The 18,394-nt window shown below is 47.1% G+C and overlaps 1 protein-coding gene across 1 annotated transcript; it reads right to left on the bottom strand.

Annotated features, from left to right (window-relative positions):
- Window positions 1–90: 90 nt before the first annotated feature.
- LOC146634698 (phosphatidylinositol 4,5-bisphosphate 3-kinase catalytic subunit alpha isoform) lies at window positions 91–18,323 on the bottom strand. The gene is made up of 28 exons (XM_085378301.1): window positions 18,067–18,323; window positions 14,759–14,882; window positions 14,424–14,527; window positions 14,184–14,346; window positions 13,909–14,118; window positions 9,666–9,733; window positions 9,447–9,575; window positions 9,314–9,367; window positions 9,030–9,139; window positions 8,809–8,950; window positions 8,417–8,502; window positions 8,212–8,317; window positions 7,299–7,451; window positions 7,087–7,218; window positions 5,993–6,117; window positions 5,599–5,680; window positions 5,345–5,509; window positions 5,075–5,178; window positions 4,890–4,989; window positions 4,418–4,489; window positions 4,227–4,333; window positions 3,826–3,947; window positions 3,664–3,742; window positions 3,422–3,592; window positions 3,229–3,346; window positions 3,002–3,153; window positions 2,779–2,927; window positions 91–1,482 (listed from the first exon to the last, which is right to left on the bottom strand). Exons 2-28 carry the CDS (start codon window positions 14,841–14,843, stop codon window positions 1,358–1,360), a joined length of 3,213 nt encoding a protein of 1,070 aa, XP_085234427.1. The 5' UTR covers window positions 14,844–14,882; window positions 18,067–18,323; the 3' UTR covers window positions 91–1,357.
- Between the last annotated feature and the right edge of the window lie 71 nt (window positions 18,324–18,394).

The raw sequence follows: 18,394 nt of genomic DNA, 5'->3' as shown, positions 1-18,394 counted from the left end.
CAGGTGAGTAAAGCACACACACACACACACACACACACACACACACACACACACACACACACACACACACACACACACACACACCAGTTAAACTTTTATTTTGAAACAACAAAACAACAATAATCCATAATAACACTGATCAATAAGTGCTTTAACACCTGGGCATGGTGTTATAACATCAGGCTCCGCCCTTCAGGTGACCTGCTCTCCTATGTCAGAGGGTCAAGAAGAATCAATAACATCACAAATCAATACATGAAGAAACCAATTAGTTAAAAATCATTAATACATCAGAAAACAATCAATACTGATCACATGGAAACAAACACATCACATCTCCCCGTGTGTTATCAGTCACTATAGTAACCATCACAGTCGATGATGTCAGCAATGAATGATTAGCATGCAGCAGGGGGCGGGGCTTTGATCTCTCACCTGAACAGGAAAAAACCTTCACATAAAACTATTTGAATGTAGCCCTGCCCTAGGAACTGGCAGCCAATGAGATTAGAGGGACGGGGTTTTCACTATGGTAACTAAACCTACCCACAGTTCCTTTATCCAGTGCAACAACTCAGCTATCTAATAGCTAACAGGCTAATGCTAACTATCTCAGCATGACTCATGAGCCAACAGCTAACAATGCTAAGTAGACTAGCTAAGGGCTAACGGCAGCAGCTGATTGGTTCAGATTGTCGAGTACTTTGATCCCTGATTAACGAGGATGATATGCTGATCGTAAAAATCTGTTTAAGTGGGTTCAAATCAACAAAATACTCCAAAAGATACTTCCAATAAACTCTGAAGGTATCTTAAGTCTCTAGACTGCATCATCACAATGACTCCGCCCACAGCTGGTCAGCTCTGCCTTCCTACTGGTCAGAACTGATTGTCATAATCTAAATATTGATTGGTTATTGGAAGTTTTATTGCTCTCACAGTGACCACAGTGTTCACTTTGCTGGTTTCAATAAAGTTATGTCACTCAAAAATAACATTTTATGAAGTTACAGCTGCTTGTCAATAAAATTTCACTCAATAAAGTTTGACTGTTTTTGAAAAGTACAGCAGCTAACAAGCTAACAGTAGCACCGATTGGAAGACTTTTGTGACGTCACCTTCATCATCAGCATCGTCATTTTTTCCCAGCCTGCCTTTGGCATCATCAAAACCCCACTGACCTTTGACCCTGAGATTCATATTTCTATGACAACCGTCCAAAAGACACAAGGACAAAAAACCTCTAAAGAAAATCTATGACATCAGATGACGAGTCTGTCGTCATCATCATCATCATTAGTATCATAATCATCACAGTAGTGCAGTAAACAAACACACCAGTGTGGGTAGGTGTGTGTCAGTGCTCATTGGGCATGTGTCTTATGGTGTGAAAGATCCAGTCCATCTTCGTGCTCCAGCCGCCGTGGTGAGCGTCGTTCATCTGCTTGGTGAAGTACTCCAGTGCCTCCTGCTGGCTCTTCTCTGAATGACAGACAAATGGGTTAGAGACAGACTGGTTAAAGAAAAGACTTACAGGTCGTGTCCAAATTCATGGGCTGCATCCTCCTGAGGACACATTTGTAGACCGATTACGTCACAGCGACGCGCCGAAGGCTGTCCAAATTCGTAGACTCCTCTGAATGCAGCCGACAAGTGTGGCCTCCTTTTACCCGAATTTGAAGGATGGGTCAGGTGTGTCCATCGTGGCCCACCATATCCCAGAAATCATAGCGTGGCCCAGCCAAACTCCAGTTTCCGGCAATGGCGGCAGCTACTAAGTTTTAAAATTACTGGTATTAATCTAAGGAGCTTGGAAAGAAAAGCGTCTGGACTTGTTTAAGTTGCTTGAAGATGTTTCACCTTCTTCAGTTCTAGGGTCAAATGGTGGAGAGTCCCAGATTTAAACCTAGTGGGAGTTTCCCCCCCCCAAAGAGGGACAAAGGACCCCCCAAAAAATAAACTTTTAAAATATTTTCAGGCGAGAATGTGGGCGTGTAAACTTCTAATATCTGCTCAGTTTATCAAGATATCGCATATTTGCAAAAGTGCTTCGACGTTTTTGGAGACGTCTGTTACCCACCAGCTCGATAGCTAGCTGAGAGCTCGAGGGTCACTGAAGCCGCCGAGAACGACACAACTCCCGGCACATCATTTTCAGATCACCGCGGACTTTCGCTACTCAGGTTAAATGTAATATAAGAGTCATTTAGACAACCTAAAAATGTTATTGTTGGGCTTTTTCAGTGTTTTATTTGTTCGTGAGTCAATCGGTTTGGCTGAGATTAAAGTTATTAGATTAGATTAGATAAAATAACACTTTATTAATACCCCGGGTGGTTTTCACACAGCTGAATAAACGTCAAACAGAAAACTGATTAAACAGAAGTGTGAGATGGTCGAGAATTTACGCCGAGTTTATTAAACTCCACCAAGACAGCGGTGATGCTAATCTGAAGGCTAGACCGTTCAATTCCACAGCCGTTTACTTCCGGCCTACCCAACCTTCTGAGGACCCGGCCCACGTAGACCGCGAAGGCCGGGTCCTCAGGAGGATCCAACCCATGAATTGGGATATGACCTTAGACAGGCCGGTCTATGACAGATGGCTTAGAGACAGACGGGTTACAGACAGTTCCAAGTACTGAACTGTCCCTGTGATGGACAGGAGATGGTTGCTTAGAACAGGCACTCTGCTGCCACCATGGATTGGTGGAGTTCTAGACATCTACAGCATCATAATACCACCTGTCTCCTGCCCGTCCGTCACTCCAGTCTTACCCAGGGCCAGGGTTTTCCTCAGGTAGGCAATGTCATCAAAGCTCTGCAGTTCAGGCATCCCGCAACCCAGCATAAGGGAGAAGAGATTGATGAAGAGGCTGGCGTGCTGACGGATGGCGAGGTATGCTTTGTAGCACATCTCCTGGAACCTAAACAGGTAGACAGAGAGTGAGGCGGGCTCAGAGGGAGACAGGAGGAGGTGCAAAGAGGAGGGACAGGGCACCTCTCGAACTCCTTGGTCTTGGTGGATTCCTGGATGCCTTTACTAATGACGATGAGGAAGTCCTGAGTAAGGACAAAGGGTACACGCTCCCTCTTGTAGCCAAATTTCTTCTTCTTGTGATCCAGGAAGTGACCAAAGTCAATGTGGAACAGCTGGAGGAGGCAGACAAAGAGTTAGGCGGCTGCAGTCCCAGGAAGAGCTGTCAGGGCGTGGGGTCAGAGGCTCACCTGTCCATTCTCTTTCACCATAATGTTGGAGTTGTGGCGGTCTCCGATTCCCAGGATGAACGTGGCAACGCAGTAACCAGCACATGAGCGCGTGAACAGGTCGATGGCCCGATCGTACCTGTGGGACAGACAGGAAGTGAGCAGAGGGCAGACAGGTGTTCATGCAAACAGGTGTGCAGAGGGGTGTGCTCACGCTTCGCCGCGGTTCTTGTCTTTGATCCAGTGATGCAGCGTGTTGGAGTTGAACTGCAGCGCCCCCTTCAGGCCTCCCTTGCACTGAATCTGCATGATGGTGAAGCTGTTCTTCACAACCTCGATCAGACCCACGCAGTCACCGATGGAGAGGCATCCATAGGGCAACATGCTAATACACAAACACACGCTCCGTTAGCCAGGTGTCGGTGTGATGTCACAGCTAATGTCACGGGCTCTCACCGCAGGTCCAGACCCTGGTTCTGCCAGATGTTCTCCATGATTTTAATAATCTGCAACGTTAGCATATCCTGACGCAGGTCTGTAACAGAACACACTACGTTACCCACAGTGCCCTGGCACAGCTGTAAACAGCAGTAATACAGTTAGCGCCAAACTCGTTACCATCTCCGTTCTTGAAGATGATCTCGTTGTTGGTGAAGAGAAGCTCGGACATGATGTCAGGGTTTTCCCAGTTCAGCCACAGGGGGCGCTTTGCCGAGGACATGATCCTACACTCCTCCAGCCTAAAAGCACACGACACTTTTTAAACATTGTTTTACTTTGTTGTTTTTCAAGCCTGAAAACACGCTGATGCAGTCAGGAAGCTCTTTAAAGAATAAAACACTTAAAGTCGGTCAATATGCAGATGAATCACTTTTATATTTAGAAAACCCCACATTTCACTACCAAGAGCTATAAATATCCACACTGATCTTAGTCATAGTCACACACACTAAAAGATCTGGTCATGCAATGATCGGTCAGGTAGGAAGTCATGCAGTTATTTAACCAGTTATGCCTACCTGAGATTTCCCAGCTGGTGAACTGGATTCAGTGGAGAGACGAATCCCTGCAGAGCTTCCATGTAATCTGGACGAGACATGTGCTCAACCAGAAACTTCATCTGAGTCTGACAACCAATCGCAGTACAGAAACACACGTCACCGTCAGCCAATCACAAGTCAGATTTAAGTTGCTTTGTTTGTTTTCATACTTTCTGAGTCTCGTCCTTCTTCTCCTGCTTCAGTGTGTCGGTCAGATTCACCAGTTTATCCATGGCCTCTACCTGCACACACACACGCACACACACACACACACACACACACACACACACACACACACACACAGGTGTGTTAGTAGCTCAGTTATACAAACGACCAGGTGAGAGAAGCTTCGTTAATCACTGACACTGCTGTTTCACTCTGCTGCTCTGTGTTATTTTCACGCTCTATTCTGTGTTTAACCACCTAATATTTTTCCAGCATGATACTTCCTGTGAGTATGTGTCCATGCTTCTGATTGGTCTTCCAAGGCTTCCTGGTTCCTGTGAACTATCTCACAGGTAGACTGATAAATCCTGGGCTGAGACACACTTTTGTTGTGTGGTGATGGTCTTAGGTTAAGAAAAACTAGATAAGGAGCTCATGTTGAACTGGACTCAGAAGACCAGGTGTGTCAGGGCTCACCTGTCTGTTCAGGTGCTTCAGGTACATCCCGCAGGCTCTGCAGAAAGCTTCCAGCAGCAGACCGAAGCGTCGGGAAACCGTCTTGTTGTGCATCTCTGACCTGTGAGAACACTTCCTGTTAGATTAAAAATGACCAAACAGACGTGTTAGATCCCTCAGGTAAACACCAGGACATTTGCACTCACTTCAGGTGCCAGAAGAAGAAGTGCCCTATCCTCTGATTGGTCAGAGCTTTCTTTATCAGGAAACGGGCCAGAGGATTGTCCAGGTACATCTCATACTTCAACACCTGCAGAAAAGACCATGAGACAAAAGACGAAAGATAAGTGTATGTATGTGACAGTACACAGACAGGTGAGGAGTCCAGGTGTGTCTGCAGTGTGCTGCAGAGGACTGTGTGAGGCACACAGCAGCAGGTGTGCAGACCCTTTACCATTTACCATTACCACACGCACCTGTACAAGTTGCAACAGGTACTGCGACAGCTTGTCATCCGTCAGGCCCTGCACGAGGCAGCGCAGCGCAAACTCTCGGACCATTGGGTCGGGAAAGTTACAGTCCAACAACTCGAGAGCCGACTCGGGCTCCATCAGAGGCCACTCCTTCAACAGACAGTACATCTGAGGGAGGGGACAGGTGACAGAGAGACAGGTGAGTCAAAGTGAGGGTTTGAAGCATTTGTCCCTGACTGTGATGGGAAGTTCGGTACCTGAGAAACTTCGTCTCTGGAGTTCCATTTGACAGAAAGAAGCAGCTTAGGGAGAGACTCTGGGATGTTTACACAGTAATGTCTGCAGAGATACAGACAGGCAGAGACACAGGTAGACAAATGGGGAGAGACAGGTAGACAAGGCCGGTGGACAGGAACATGCACAAACAGAGAGAGTCACGTGAAGCTGCCAGACATCTAAAATCAGACAGACAGAAAGGTCCAGAAAGTTTCTGTGTCAAAGATCACGTTAGGTAAATCTGGGACTATTTAAACCTGTTCAAATATACCTGGATCGGAGGTTTAACTGTGGGTTCAGAACGTCACAGCGTTCAGAGGACATGCCTCCAAAAATACACCTGCAGGGTGTTCACTCCATTACATTGATTCTCACCTGTGTCTCCAGAGGAAGTCCTTCTCCTGCTCCGAGAGCTCGTACAGCGGATCTCTGGAGCAGAGAGAGCGAAGCTGCTCGGCATCGCCTGACGAAACACTGCTGTCACAGGCCAAACGGCTGCTCTGAGGGAGAGGTGAGAGACGGGTGAGAGACGGGTGAGAGACAGGTAGTCTGAGGCAATTGCTGAGTCTTCTGTATTTGGATCTGAGTCACAGGTAAACACTGACAAACTAAAACACACAACAACATCGGAAACACAAACTGCACAGGACTGCTGCTGCTCTTCGGTCGAGATGAAACCTATAAAGATTACACCACAATTCCCAAAGAGGCAAAAAGAAGCCAAAGGCAAAACAGCTGGAGAACAGCTGGAAAGCAACTGTGTTCACTTTGAGGAAGACCCCGAAGAAGAGCACTGTTAATGGAAGGAGAGCACACAGGAAACCACTACCGATAGATAGAGGATCTTTGTAGAGGACCTCTGGTAGAGGACCTCTGGTAGAGGACCTCTGTAGAGGATCTATGTAGAGGACCACCTCTGGTAGTGGACCTCTTTAGAGGATCTCTGTAGAGGACCTCTGGTAGAGGATCTTTGTAGAGGACCTCTGGTAGAGGACCCCTGTACAGGATCTTTGTAGAGGACCTCTGGTAGAGGACCCCTGTACAGGATCTTTGTAGAGGACCTCTGTAGAGGATCTTTGTAGAGGACCTCTGGTAGAGGACCCCTGTACAGGATCTTTGTAGAGGACCCCTGTACAGGATCTTTGTAGAGGACCTCTGTAGAGGATCTTTGTAGAGGACCTCTGTAGAGGACTACCTCTGGTAGTGGACCTTTTTAGAGGATCTTTGTAGAGGACCTCTGGTAGAGGACTACCTCTGGTAGTGGACCTCTTTAGAGGACCTCTGTAGAGGACCTCTGTAGAGGACCTCTGGTAGAAGACCTCTGGTAGAAGACCTCTGGTAGAAGACCTTTGTAGAGGACCTCTGTAGAGGATCTTTGTATAGGACCTCTTTAGAGGACGTGGTCTGAGGATTTCACACACACACCAAACCTCGGGGGGCAGAGAGGGAGTTTTTAATGTTGTAGTTACCAGGCCGTGGCAGTAGTTGTAGCCCAGTTCTCTGCTGATGGTCCAGTTGGCGTGCTCTTCAATCTGCTGCTCGTCAGGAAAAACAACGATCTGATTGAACCAGGAGAACTCCAGCTCCACGCAGGGGGTCTCCTGCAGACCACAACACCATCATTAAATACTTACTTCAGGATCAGACACATTTCTACTGTCTGAGAGAACTTGTTGGGTACCTTGTTGGGATTTGAACCCGCGGCTCCAATGGGGTTGAGCAGGTCCTCTAGGCCATGGGGAACAGGCCACAGGCTGAGAGCCACCTTACCACAGACCAGGATGTCCTTGTAGTCAAACAGGTTTACATTCCCCCAGGCCAGAGGGCAGTGCTCCTGTGAGACAGGTGAGACAGAGGATGTGTCTTGGCTCCTCCCCTTCTATCGAGCATGCATCGATGGTCATTTCACCTGATGTAAAATGTGCTGTTCTTATTTAAACAGCTGACTCTGAATTGAATCTAACAATAAAAATAATTAAATCCAGGAGGAAACAAAAACAGCATGTTGATACGAGGAGATCCTGACGGCTGCTCCAACAATGATCTGATTATATTTGGAGTATTAGTTCAGTTCTCTTCCAAACCCCAGCAGCTGTCTGTGGTAGGTTTTACTATCTACTAAAATAAAATAAAAGCTTTCTAACCTCTTTGTTTCTATTAAATAAGCAGCATGAACTGTGCATACGTGTGTACAGTTTTTAGCTGTTCACATCTGACTGTGAAGCAGATGGTATGTAAAAGGGCATTTTGCAAAATACTTTAAAAAGATTTTTTCCTTAAAGAAATCTATTACTTTGTGCAGTTTTTTATGTCATGTGTAATTTCCATTGCACATATCAATCACAGTTAAATTAAAGGGTGGTGACAGTGGAAACAATGGAGCTGAGCTGTGATGTCATCAAGTACACGCCCGTTCCAACATTAGAACGATCGCCGCGTCCTCCAGTTCTCAGGGACTCCAGATTCCCGTGGGAACTTCAGAAGCACGAGTGGGACGAGTGCGGACTTGCGTACTTGAGTACTGAGAAACGACCTGGGACAGGTTCAACCAGCAGTCTTACTACACAGATCACTTGTACTCCCTTCTTTCCTACCTCCTTAGCTCCTTTCCTTCCCTTCACAGAGCAGATAGACAGGCAGAGTCTGGCTGAACGAGGGAGGTCAGCCAGGTAGATGTCATAGGTCAGCCACTCATTCCACCTGAAGACAGACAGGTAAGAGTTAGCTGCAGACAGGCAGGTAAAAGGAGCGACAGGAGGGGGGCCGATGTTTTAACGTGTGTGTTTGGGTGTGTCGTACCTGGGGTTGGAGCAGGGCACTCTCTGGGTGTTGACGTTGTCACAGAGCGGCTCTCCTCCGTGATAGATCCCTGTCCTCACATAGATCTACACACACACAACAAAATCCTATCTGATGTTTTGGATTCATATCACATGCAAGGGTGGGACTGATCCAACCATCCACCCAAACATCCAGACATCTAATCCAGTCCAGTCCTCCCTCTCTCCAGCTCAGAACCTCTGCAGAGTCCTGGGTCTCCTCCTGCTACGACCCTGTGAGTCCTTCTTTGAACATTAAAGCTTCTCAAAGCACGTAATAATTACTGGAGTCAGGGCTGATGCTTGATCATGATAACACCTGTTAGACCCCACATGTGATGCGGCAGGTCCAGGCAGCGAGTACCGACTCACCTTATCGATGTCTCTGATGTTCACGTTCACGTACGTGGCGCAGAGCAGCCGGACTCTCAGCAGAGTGTTGAAGGCCCACAAGGAGCGAGGAGGAGAACCGTCGCCTCCTCCTGGACAGGGAGACGGCTGAGGAGTCCGACGGCTGAAACACACACAGCTCAAGTCACCTCCTGTCCTGTGTCCTGTGATACCTGCAGGTGTGACACCTGTGACGGCCATACCTGTAGGAAGGCGTGACGAAGCCTGAGGCGGGAAGCTGAGAGTAGAGGCTGTCTTTGGACACGAGCATCAGGTGAGGAAGACGTCCCACGATGATGCAGGAGCGGATGTACTGCAGACACACAGGTGAGGAACTGAAGATCACCTAATCCTGGATGACACTTTAAGCTCACGTTGGACAGTCTCACCTGTCCTGTACGTGACATTAATGTGAACTATGGGCAGCAGGTAGGTCAGGTGTAGGACAAACTGACAGGTGCAGTGAAGCCACAGGATCAGCTGTTACCTTATACTGACTGAGAGGAAACTTCTCCAGCAGGTACTCATCGCAGCCACACACCTGAGAGGCACACAGGGAGGGAGACAGGTGAGTCGTCAGGTGTGGGGCCAGACAGGTAGACACAGACAGACAGGCGTACCTTAAGGATGTACTGGCCCTGGTACTCCTGAACGCAGAGGCGGAGCTGCTGAGGTGAAAGGTGCATCGATCGGCTTTTCTTCCTGATGGACTCGGCGATCAGCTGCTCAGGTAAACTGTCGTGACTAACCTGCACACACACACACACACACACACACCTGGTGACTACCTCACTTCCTGTTCTGATTGTTTCAGGAACCAGCTCAGTGTCCAGGTTTACCTTCAAGGTGTACTTCTGTTTGGAGTTTGATGGAGACACGATCACCCAGATGGTCACAATCAGGCGCCCTGCACAGACAGGTACAGCAAGTCAGACAGGTATACAGTACCGCTACCAAAAAACTGATTTATTCATAACATCGGGAAAAGACCCAGGGAAACCGAGCTAACAATATAAACGATATAAAAACGATAAAAACCCTGAAAGCCTCGACTCTTGCGACCCAAACGACTCACAGACCGGTACTGGTCCAGGACCTGGGGGTGGGGGCGGCTGTGCTTGTAGCCTAAGTGAAGCAGATGCATTACTTAACAATACTGTAGCTTCTTTAAATGGATTCAAGGTGCAACAGGGAATTCGGCAAGCATGTCCTGTTTCCCCTAAGCTTTTTATATTGGCAACTCAGTTGTTAACACGACATACAAGGAATATCAATTTTTAATAAAGACTTCAAAATAAGTCAATTCACAGATGATAAGTCTATTTTTTTGAAAGATAAATGCGAGGTAGAGAAAACTAAATTTTCTCCAAAGCTTCTCGTCCCTACCCTCACCTATGGCCACGAGCTGTGGGTAGTGACCGAAAGAACGAGATCGCGGATACAAGCGGCAGAAATGAGCTTCCTCCGAAGGGTGGCTGGCCTCTCCCTTAGAGATAGGGTGAGAAGTTCTGCCATCCGGGAGGGGCTCAGAGTAGAGCAGCTGCTCCACATTGAAAGGAGCCAGCTAAGGTGGTTCGGGCATCTGACAAGGATGCCCCCTGGGTGAGGTGTTCCAGGCATGTCCCACCGGGAGGAGGCCCCGGGGCAGACCCAGGACACGCTGGAGAGATTATGGCTACGTTCACACTGCAGGCGAAAGCGCATCAAATCCGATCTGGGTCACCGTCGTATGTGGTCCTGAATCCGATACATATCCGATGTTTTAGAAAGCGACTGCTGTTTGACGGTCATGTCGCATTAAATCCGTCTTTTACGTCACTGACACAAGACAGACGCCAATTATCAGCGCGAGAGAAGACATCGTGAACGCTTCCTGGCCATCCCGTGTAGATGTCAGTGAAACTGTTGGGAAGACAACGTTGGAGAAACGTGAACATTTTCTTTGTCCTGTATAATCTGCAGATTCTGACAGAAATCTATCCTTTGAAGCAGCGCTCCTCTAAAACAGCAATAAGGATCATTATTAGGTTATCTACATTATTATGTAAATAACAAAATAACTTAAAGCAAAAATTGGCAAACGTAAAGTCCGAAGTCTTTATATTAAGGCCATCAGTCAAACATCCTGTTGCTCTGGGTCTGAACAGAGCGCGCTGTGTGTGACGTCTTCTTTTGCGCATGCGGCCGCTTTGAGCGTTCACACTAGAGCGCGTTTGCTGTCGCATTTTATTTGTAGTGTGAACGAGCAGACAAAAAAAATCGGATTGATAAAAAAATCTGAATTGAGCATTAAAACCTGCAGAGTGAACGTAGTCTATGTCTCTCGGCTGGCCTGGGAACGCCTTGGTGTTCCCCTGGATAAGCTGGAGCAGGTGGCTGTGGAGAGGGAGGTCTGGGCTCGTTTATCTCTCAGTATCAAAAAATGTGAACCCGATTCATACAAGCTCTGACTCCTCAAGTTAAATATATAGGGCTGATAATATCTAAAAAACCCAATTAGCAGAGAAGACACTAATATTTCTAACTGTATCATGGAGATAAAGACATCACTCAGCCACTGGTTAACCAGAGACTCGCTATTTTTGGCAGAAACATCCTATCTAAAGCTGGAGGCATCTCCAAATTGATTTATCCTTGTCCCTCTCTACATATCTCCTCTAAAAGCATTAACACAGAAAAATGTTGTTATTTTATTTATTTATTTTTTTCTAGTCATGTGTGTTTGTCTTATTTTTGTGTTGTATTTGCAATGGTTTTTTTGTATTTTTTATTTTTGTGTGTGTTTGTTTGTTGTTTGGGTTTTTTGTTTCTGTTGTTTGTTTTTTCTTTTTTCTTGCTTTGTTTGTTTTTTCCTTTTTGTTTTCTTTTGTTTTCTTTTTTTTCCTACCTGGCCTGAGGGATAGGGGTTCTAAGTGGTATGGGTAGGGGGTAAACTGGTGTAAGCAATTACTAGACATGTGAGTGTGTCATTAATCTGTGTTCTAATATTTCAGTCCAAACAGTCACTGTGAAACTTCTCTGTTGTTGAACAATTCTGTGTGTACCTGTTTTTCTTTGTTGCTTTAAATCAATAAAAATATCTTTGACAAAATACATTAACACAGTTATTTTCCAATTTTTGTGGAGGAATAAAACCCATTACATAGAAAGATCCCTGAGCAGTTATAGACTCATGTTACTTATGTATTTTTGGTGTTGCTCCCCCTTTTTCTCTATGCTTGTACATATGTGTGTGTGGGTGGCTGTGTGTCTGAGCACTCGTTTATAGGCGCCGTCAGGCCTGGTGGGTGTGGCCCTGCTAGGGGACTGGCCACACCCGAAGCCACGCACCTGCTGCTGATCAGGCCTCGTCAGGGGAGCTACTTAAGAGAGTCTTGGAGCTGACGTGGGATCATTTTGTGAGACTTCCTGGCAGTTCTCCAGCTGGTCTGTTTGTGTGAGCCTACCTGTGTAGCTGAGGGCACTAACGGCTGCCTCTGTTTTCCCAGGAGGATTGCTGGAACTAGAGGGCAGCAGACACATTGGCACAAACACTGGGAGGAGACACGGAGTCGGGAGCACACGGGGATGTATTACTGTACAGTTTTCACTGTAAATAAAGAGCACTGTTTGCATCACAGAGTACCGCAAACACTGCCCACATCCCCACGGTCTGCCAACACAGACCGTGACAATACAGGTGGTATCAAAGCTCCAGAATTAGAATTTATGGATGGCACCATTAGAATTAAATGGTTAAAACCTTGTCTGTCACAGCCAGACTCTACATAGATCCCATGATCCTTGTTTAATAAAATAGGAGGATCAGACTTTATTTTGAAATGTGATTTTGAGGCAAATAAAATCCTGATCAAGATATCAAACTTTCCAAAACAGACTTTTTTGGAAAATGAGATTTACCCACAACTTCTCCCCATAATTCAGCCTTATGGAATCATAGGGTAATAACACTTAATCAAAAATCAATTTTCAAGAGTGACTGGTTAAACAAAAAGATTATATTCATGACAGATTTGTGGATGATAGCGGTGTCATTCTCAGTTACACGGACCTTTCAGAAAAATATTGTCTAAACTCAAAGAGAATATAACACATTCAGTGGACTGGTCCCGCTGCCTCGGCTTCATTTGATTAAAAGTTTATGATATACAATAATTTCTCATCAGTGCTCCCAAATTTATTGCCAGGGCAATGTCAGCTGTTTGATAAAAATGCAATAAGAGTATAATTAGTAGATTCTTCAAAGACAAAATCTTTCATAGTTACAACAGAATGGTTACATGGTTCTAATGTAGTTGTTTCATATACACTGGATAAAGCGTACTGAAAATTATGAAATAGCCTATTCTACCTAAAGTTACAGAAACACACTTTAATCCTGTGGCAGAATTTCTAATAAAGAGCTTTGGCTTTGAGGTGGATCAGTGTTCTTTATGAAACTGATGACCATGAAACCCTAGGACATCTTTTTTTTGCCCTATCACACAATGTGTTTGGTGCAACTTAAAAAATTTCCCTAAATATTAATGATGTGCCACTATTTGAATTACATCATAATTTTTTACATGGATCATCTGCATTGGGTGTCTCAGACATTATTCACATCATCATACTTTTGAGTAAACATCATTGTGCTACATGGAGGAGCGCTGAGCTTCTCTCCCTGGTTTTATTGATGATTTTAAGATTGTCTTTGCTAAAAAAGACAAAAAGCACACATGCCAAATAAATAACCAGGATAATGCCCGTCTGTTATTCTAAATGTGACTTATGCTGGGGCTAATATAGTGTTAAGTAATGCAGCTGCTTCACTTAGGCAGGTTGCTGAGTAGACATCTGTGCAGTGGTTTGTTTGAAATCTACCACTTTTTCCTTCAGTTTCCTTGTCAAGAAACAACTTCCTGTTCAACTGAAACAACTTCCTGTTCAACTGAAACAACTTCCTGTTCAACTGAAACAACTTCCTGTTCAACTGAAAGGTTTTTCAGTAGTGACAGTGTTTCAGTAATAATGTCCCTCACGGCACCTCACACAGGAGAGACAGGTACAGGGTGGTTCTGGGCCCAGCAGGTGTGGGAGTACCTTTGTCCAGCTTGCTATAGATGTGCTGGGGCAGCTGGGGACTGGACTCCACGTTGGGGGGGTAAACGTAGAGCGCCTGGCTGTGGGCCCCCCCTCCTTCCCGTTCCTCCATGGCCTCTCTGCACACGCTCAGTATGGAACGGCGGAAGTCCTGGACCTCCGGGTCCTTCATCATCTCAAACTCGCAGACCGGCATCCCGATGGCGAAACCTGTGGGGGGAGGAGTCTGACTATGAGGTCATAGTGTGATTACATGTGATGGGGCGTTCCCTTACCGATCTCACGGTTCAGGATTTTCTCCTCACGGTTGCCGAGGGGCTCGATGACCTTAAGGATGGGGTGGAACAGGCGCAGGTCGCACAGCCGCCTCGTCTCATCGTAAAACTCCTCCCTCTCAGCCTCCTGGGTCACGCCCACAAAGATGTAGCACGACTCCTCCTGGCCAATCGGAGACCGGAATTTATAGTTGGACTGAGATAGAAGGAAGGGGCGGGGTCAAAGTTAAGAGCGTATACCTGCAGCAGGTGGTACAGGGGGTACTTCCTGGCCTCGGAGAAGAGCTGCTGCTTGATACTGATGAGAGGAGTTTCCCTCAGACACTCCAGGCTAACCATCATACCTGAGGAATGTCATGGAAACAGCATGAAAACGGCATGGAAACGCCACGGAAATACAATCCAACAGAAACACAAATATTACAGGTGAGCTGAAAGAGGACGAAGGTAAGCCTGTACGAGTGATGCTTGTGTTCAGCCTTAAAAACAAAGCTGTGACGTCATGATGTCATCTGTTGTCCGACATTATGACGTCACAGAGCTACACCCAAGCTTACATCCGCCCGTGGCTGTACCGTTAGGCAGGCAGCAGTCCACCAGGATCCGGGGGGGCATCAGGTGGAGCCCCCATAGTTCCCCTGACGATGGCCTGGGCACCATGGCAACCAACAGTCACACCTCACCTCAGTGCTGGGCTACCTGTGAAGAGAGAGAGAGCTGCAGCTCAGCACAGGGCAAACAGCAGGGGTCAGAGGTCACTCTGGAACAATTCCACAGGTGCAGCTGTTGGGTAAGGCCCGTACCTGTGGGCGGAGTCACGTAACCTGAAACTAGACTTGATAAAACAAGAAAGTGAGACTAATTTTGATCACGTCTTGGCCTCCTCTTTAGCCCCGCCCCCTCTCCTTTGCTCCCCCGCCTTTGTACTTTGTTTGGGTTTGTTTGTCCTCTTTGATAACAGGAGGTTTGTCAGAGACACAGGTGTCCTCCTACGAGCCGTAACGATGTTCAGAGGACGGTTTGTCTATGAACAGCTGCAGTTAGAAGAAATAGCATCCTCCTAAAAATCTGTATGAGTTTCTATGGTAACATGTTACATACATCATAATGAAAGTGTCACATGACAGGCCACGCCCATATGAGAACTCCTGGAAAAAAACAGGTGCTACAGCTGCTGGGTCACATGATTCTCAGCTAAAGTGAACAGATGCTGAATGAACAGAGCAGCTTCACTGACGGAGCGTTTGTATTGGTCCACAGGTAAAGTGGGAGGGCTAATGTGTGTTAGCTGAGCACAGGTGATCTGATGTTCGCTGAAAACAGGGAGACGGTTTATCAGTGAAGCAGACAACGAGACGCTTTATGGCTGCAGATCGTGCAGCAGACAGAGGAGGCTGGGTTCAACCAAAAGCAAGAGGTTTATTATGGCTAAAGGCAAAATAAACGAAGAACAACCATGACAACCTAGCCTGGGGAAACCAACACAGAAATAATCACTGGAATTTATCGAGGAAACCTGGAAACAAAAGGAGGGACCGCTGGAGATTTGCAGACGCACTGACGAGGAATCAGTGGAAAATGACACAATGTATACACACAGGAGGAAGAAACACACGGAAAAACAGCTGGAACGAATTCGACTAAATGAGACGGGGAGGCAAAAACCACAGCGCTGAACGTGGGACGCAAGACTGTCAAAATAAAACAGGAAACCCTGAGAGGCAGACTTAAGACACACAGGCTTGACACATCACAAGATGGACAAACAGGGAGTCAAGGATGAGACACAAGGAGAGGAACAGAGGAAACACAGTGACACGACTAAGACACAAAGGGACGAGGGAGCGAGACACAAAGACACGATGGACTCTACACACACTGAAGACACAGCTCAAGCACACTTGGTCCACGCTGAGAGTGGGGTCGTCCTGTGATCTCTTACGAACTACGCTTCCCTGACTGGGATGCAAGTGGAGACAGATGTAACGTGGTACGAGACCATCATGACACCTCTCACCTCAGGGTGTGGTGTTCAGAGCCCAGCAGCAGGTTGATCGAAGCCAGAAACCTGGAGATGTTGTAGGCGACTGAGCTGATCACACAGAAAGCTTGTCTTAGAGGTGCACCCTGTTAAAATGTCTCGATCACGCTCAGTCATCACGTAAGTACATCCTGCAACGCTGTGAGGTCAGTGTGTGATCAACTCTCTGTGAATGGTTCTCATAGCTGTGGTCAGTTTGCAGATTAACGATCACAAGCTGACCTCCCAGCTCCTTCAGTGGGCTGGTTCCAGTCATTGTGCAAACGTCCTGTTTAAAGGAAACCTGCAGTCAGCTGAGACTGAAGAAGTCAGCTGATGATGATGATGATGAAAGGTTTCTCCCACTGAAACGTCCTGATGAACAGAATCACCCTTTGAGGTCGCTCAGATTATTCACTGTTAGATTAGACGTCTTCAATCGTCATCTGATAACATCTGCGGAGCAGTGACACCTCTGTGAAAGGAGAGTCACGTGATCCATGAAACGCTCCTTTTAGATTGGTCAGATGCTGCCGGCCCCGCCTCTTCATGCAAGTGCGCAGCTAGAACCATGATTTAACTTAAGAGCCACCCTGGGTGACCGAGAGCCTTCACAGACATCCTCATGTGCTGTTGTTGTTGTTCTCCCAACCAGGCCGTCAAACAAAGGAAATAGGACACGCACACACGCACACACGCACACACACACACACACACACGCACGCACGCACGCACGCGCACGCACGCACACACACACACACACACACACACACACACACACAGTCAGGACAAAGCAGGGGTGTGTGTGTGTGTGTGTGAGGAAGCAGACTTCCTGGGGTTGTTTTCCTGTTGACCGGCTGCTTTAATGCAACAGCAGTTATTTCTCTCAGAGTCTCAGAGCATGACGAGGCGGTCAGAGGTCAGAGGTCAGCTCCTGCTGTGAGGAGCTCACACTGTCTGTGTCACAGACTCCTGCAGAGGAGAAGATGGAGGAGCTGATCAGCTGTTTGAGGCCAGCCAGACGCAGAGGAAGTGACCTGTGAACCAGGGCTGCTGGTTTGAATCCCGTAGGTCACCGTGGGCAGAAACACGACAATGAATGAAGCGCTGAGAGGTCAGAGGTCAAAGTATCACTGAGGATCAAAACAAACCAGCCAAAGATTCTGAACGACCAACCTGAGGAGGTGCAAACACACATCCCAGACTGTGATCTTACGGACAGGAGAGCTTTTCTGACAGAACCAGCAGCACTTAGAGAGATGCAGAGGGAACCCCAGAGAACCCCAGAGAACCTCAGAGAACCCCAGAGAACCTCAGAGAACCCCAGAGAACCCCAGAGAACCTCAGAGAACCTCAGAGAGAGCTACGTCCACCCCAACCACAGGTCTAAACAGAGAACCTCAGACAGGTGTAAACAGGTTTTAACAATCTGAACAAGAACTCTGCTGTTGTTGTTCCACAGTGATGTCTGATTTCAGAATAAAATAAAAATTTTTTTATATTTTACAAACAGGTTTGAGGAATTTTCACAATAAAGTTCTAAAAAGATTAAAAGCTGTAAATGAGTCAGGATGCTTTATCATGTAAGTGTGGACGTTCATCGATCACGAGGCTTCTGTCAGCAGGAAGCTGATTATACTGTTTGTTTATTGTGAAAATCTCAGCTGCAGCTGAAACAAACAAAAGCTCTACAGTCACGTGACCCGCAGACGTCTGATGACATCACGCAGGTAAAAACAGGAAGCGCCGGCTGATGTAACAAACCGGCCCTCCTCCTCTCCGTGACCTCAGACTAGGAAATGGTTACCATGACAACAGGAGCAGGAGCATCCATGAAAAAAGGAGGAGAGTCTTTGTTCCTACCTGGGGGCGAGCCCGAGGGTCCAGCGGTGCCGCATCCTGTCAGTCCATTCGTCCAGTCTGTTCGTCTGTCTGCGAGTCTTTGTCTGTGCTCGCGTGTCCGCCCCCCTCAGCTGATCCCGTCGGACACACAGACAGACGCCGTCTCTCCGTCGGAGGCACTGAAACTGTCTGTCTGTCCGTTTGCAGCGGGCTGAGCAGCAGCAGCAGCAGGAGGAAGTGGCTTCTCCCGGAGCCACAGAACAATGTGCAGCTGAGGAGGAGGAGGGTGTGTGTGTGTGTGTGTGAGGGGGGGGCTCATCCTGTGCTCTTCCTCTCTTAAAGGGCCAGC

The sequence above is a fragment of the Diplotaxodon limnothrissa genome, linkage group LG3 (genome assembly GCF_057381915.1).
Source record: "Diplotaxodon limnothrissa isolate DT_005_m linkage group LG3, D_limnothrissa_male_GT1.1, whole genome shotgun sequence".
NCBI classification, from domain to species: Eukaryota; Metazoa; Chordata; class Actinopteri; order Cichliformes; family Cichlidae; genus Diplotaxodon; species Diplotaxodon limnothrissa.
This window is presented reverse-complemented; position numbering and strand designations above follow the sequence as displayed.

Excerpts from the sequence above, each read along its gene's own strand:
- LOC146634698 (XM_085378301.1), bottom strand. The coding sequence starts at position 14,843 with ATGGTGCCCAGGCCATCGTCAGGGGAACTATGGGGGCTCCACCTGATG. Across the intron at positions 3,593-3,663 it reads AACCAGGGTCTGGACCTGCG|CATGTTGCCCTATGGATGCC; the intron begins GTGAGAGCCCGT and ends TTTGTGTATTAG. Across the intron at positions 3,347-3,421 it reads GACAAGAACCGCGGCGAAGC|GTACGATCGGGCCATCGACC; the intron begins GTGAGCACACCC and ends TCTGTCCCACAG.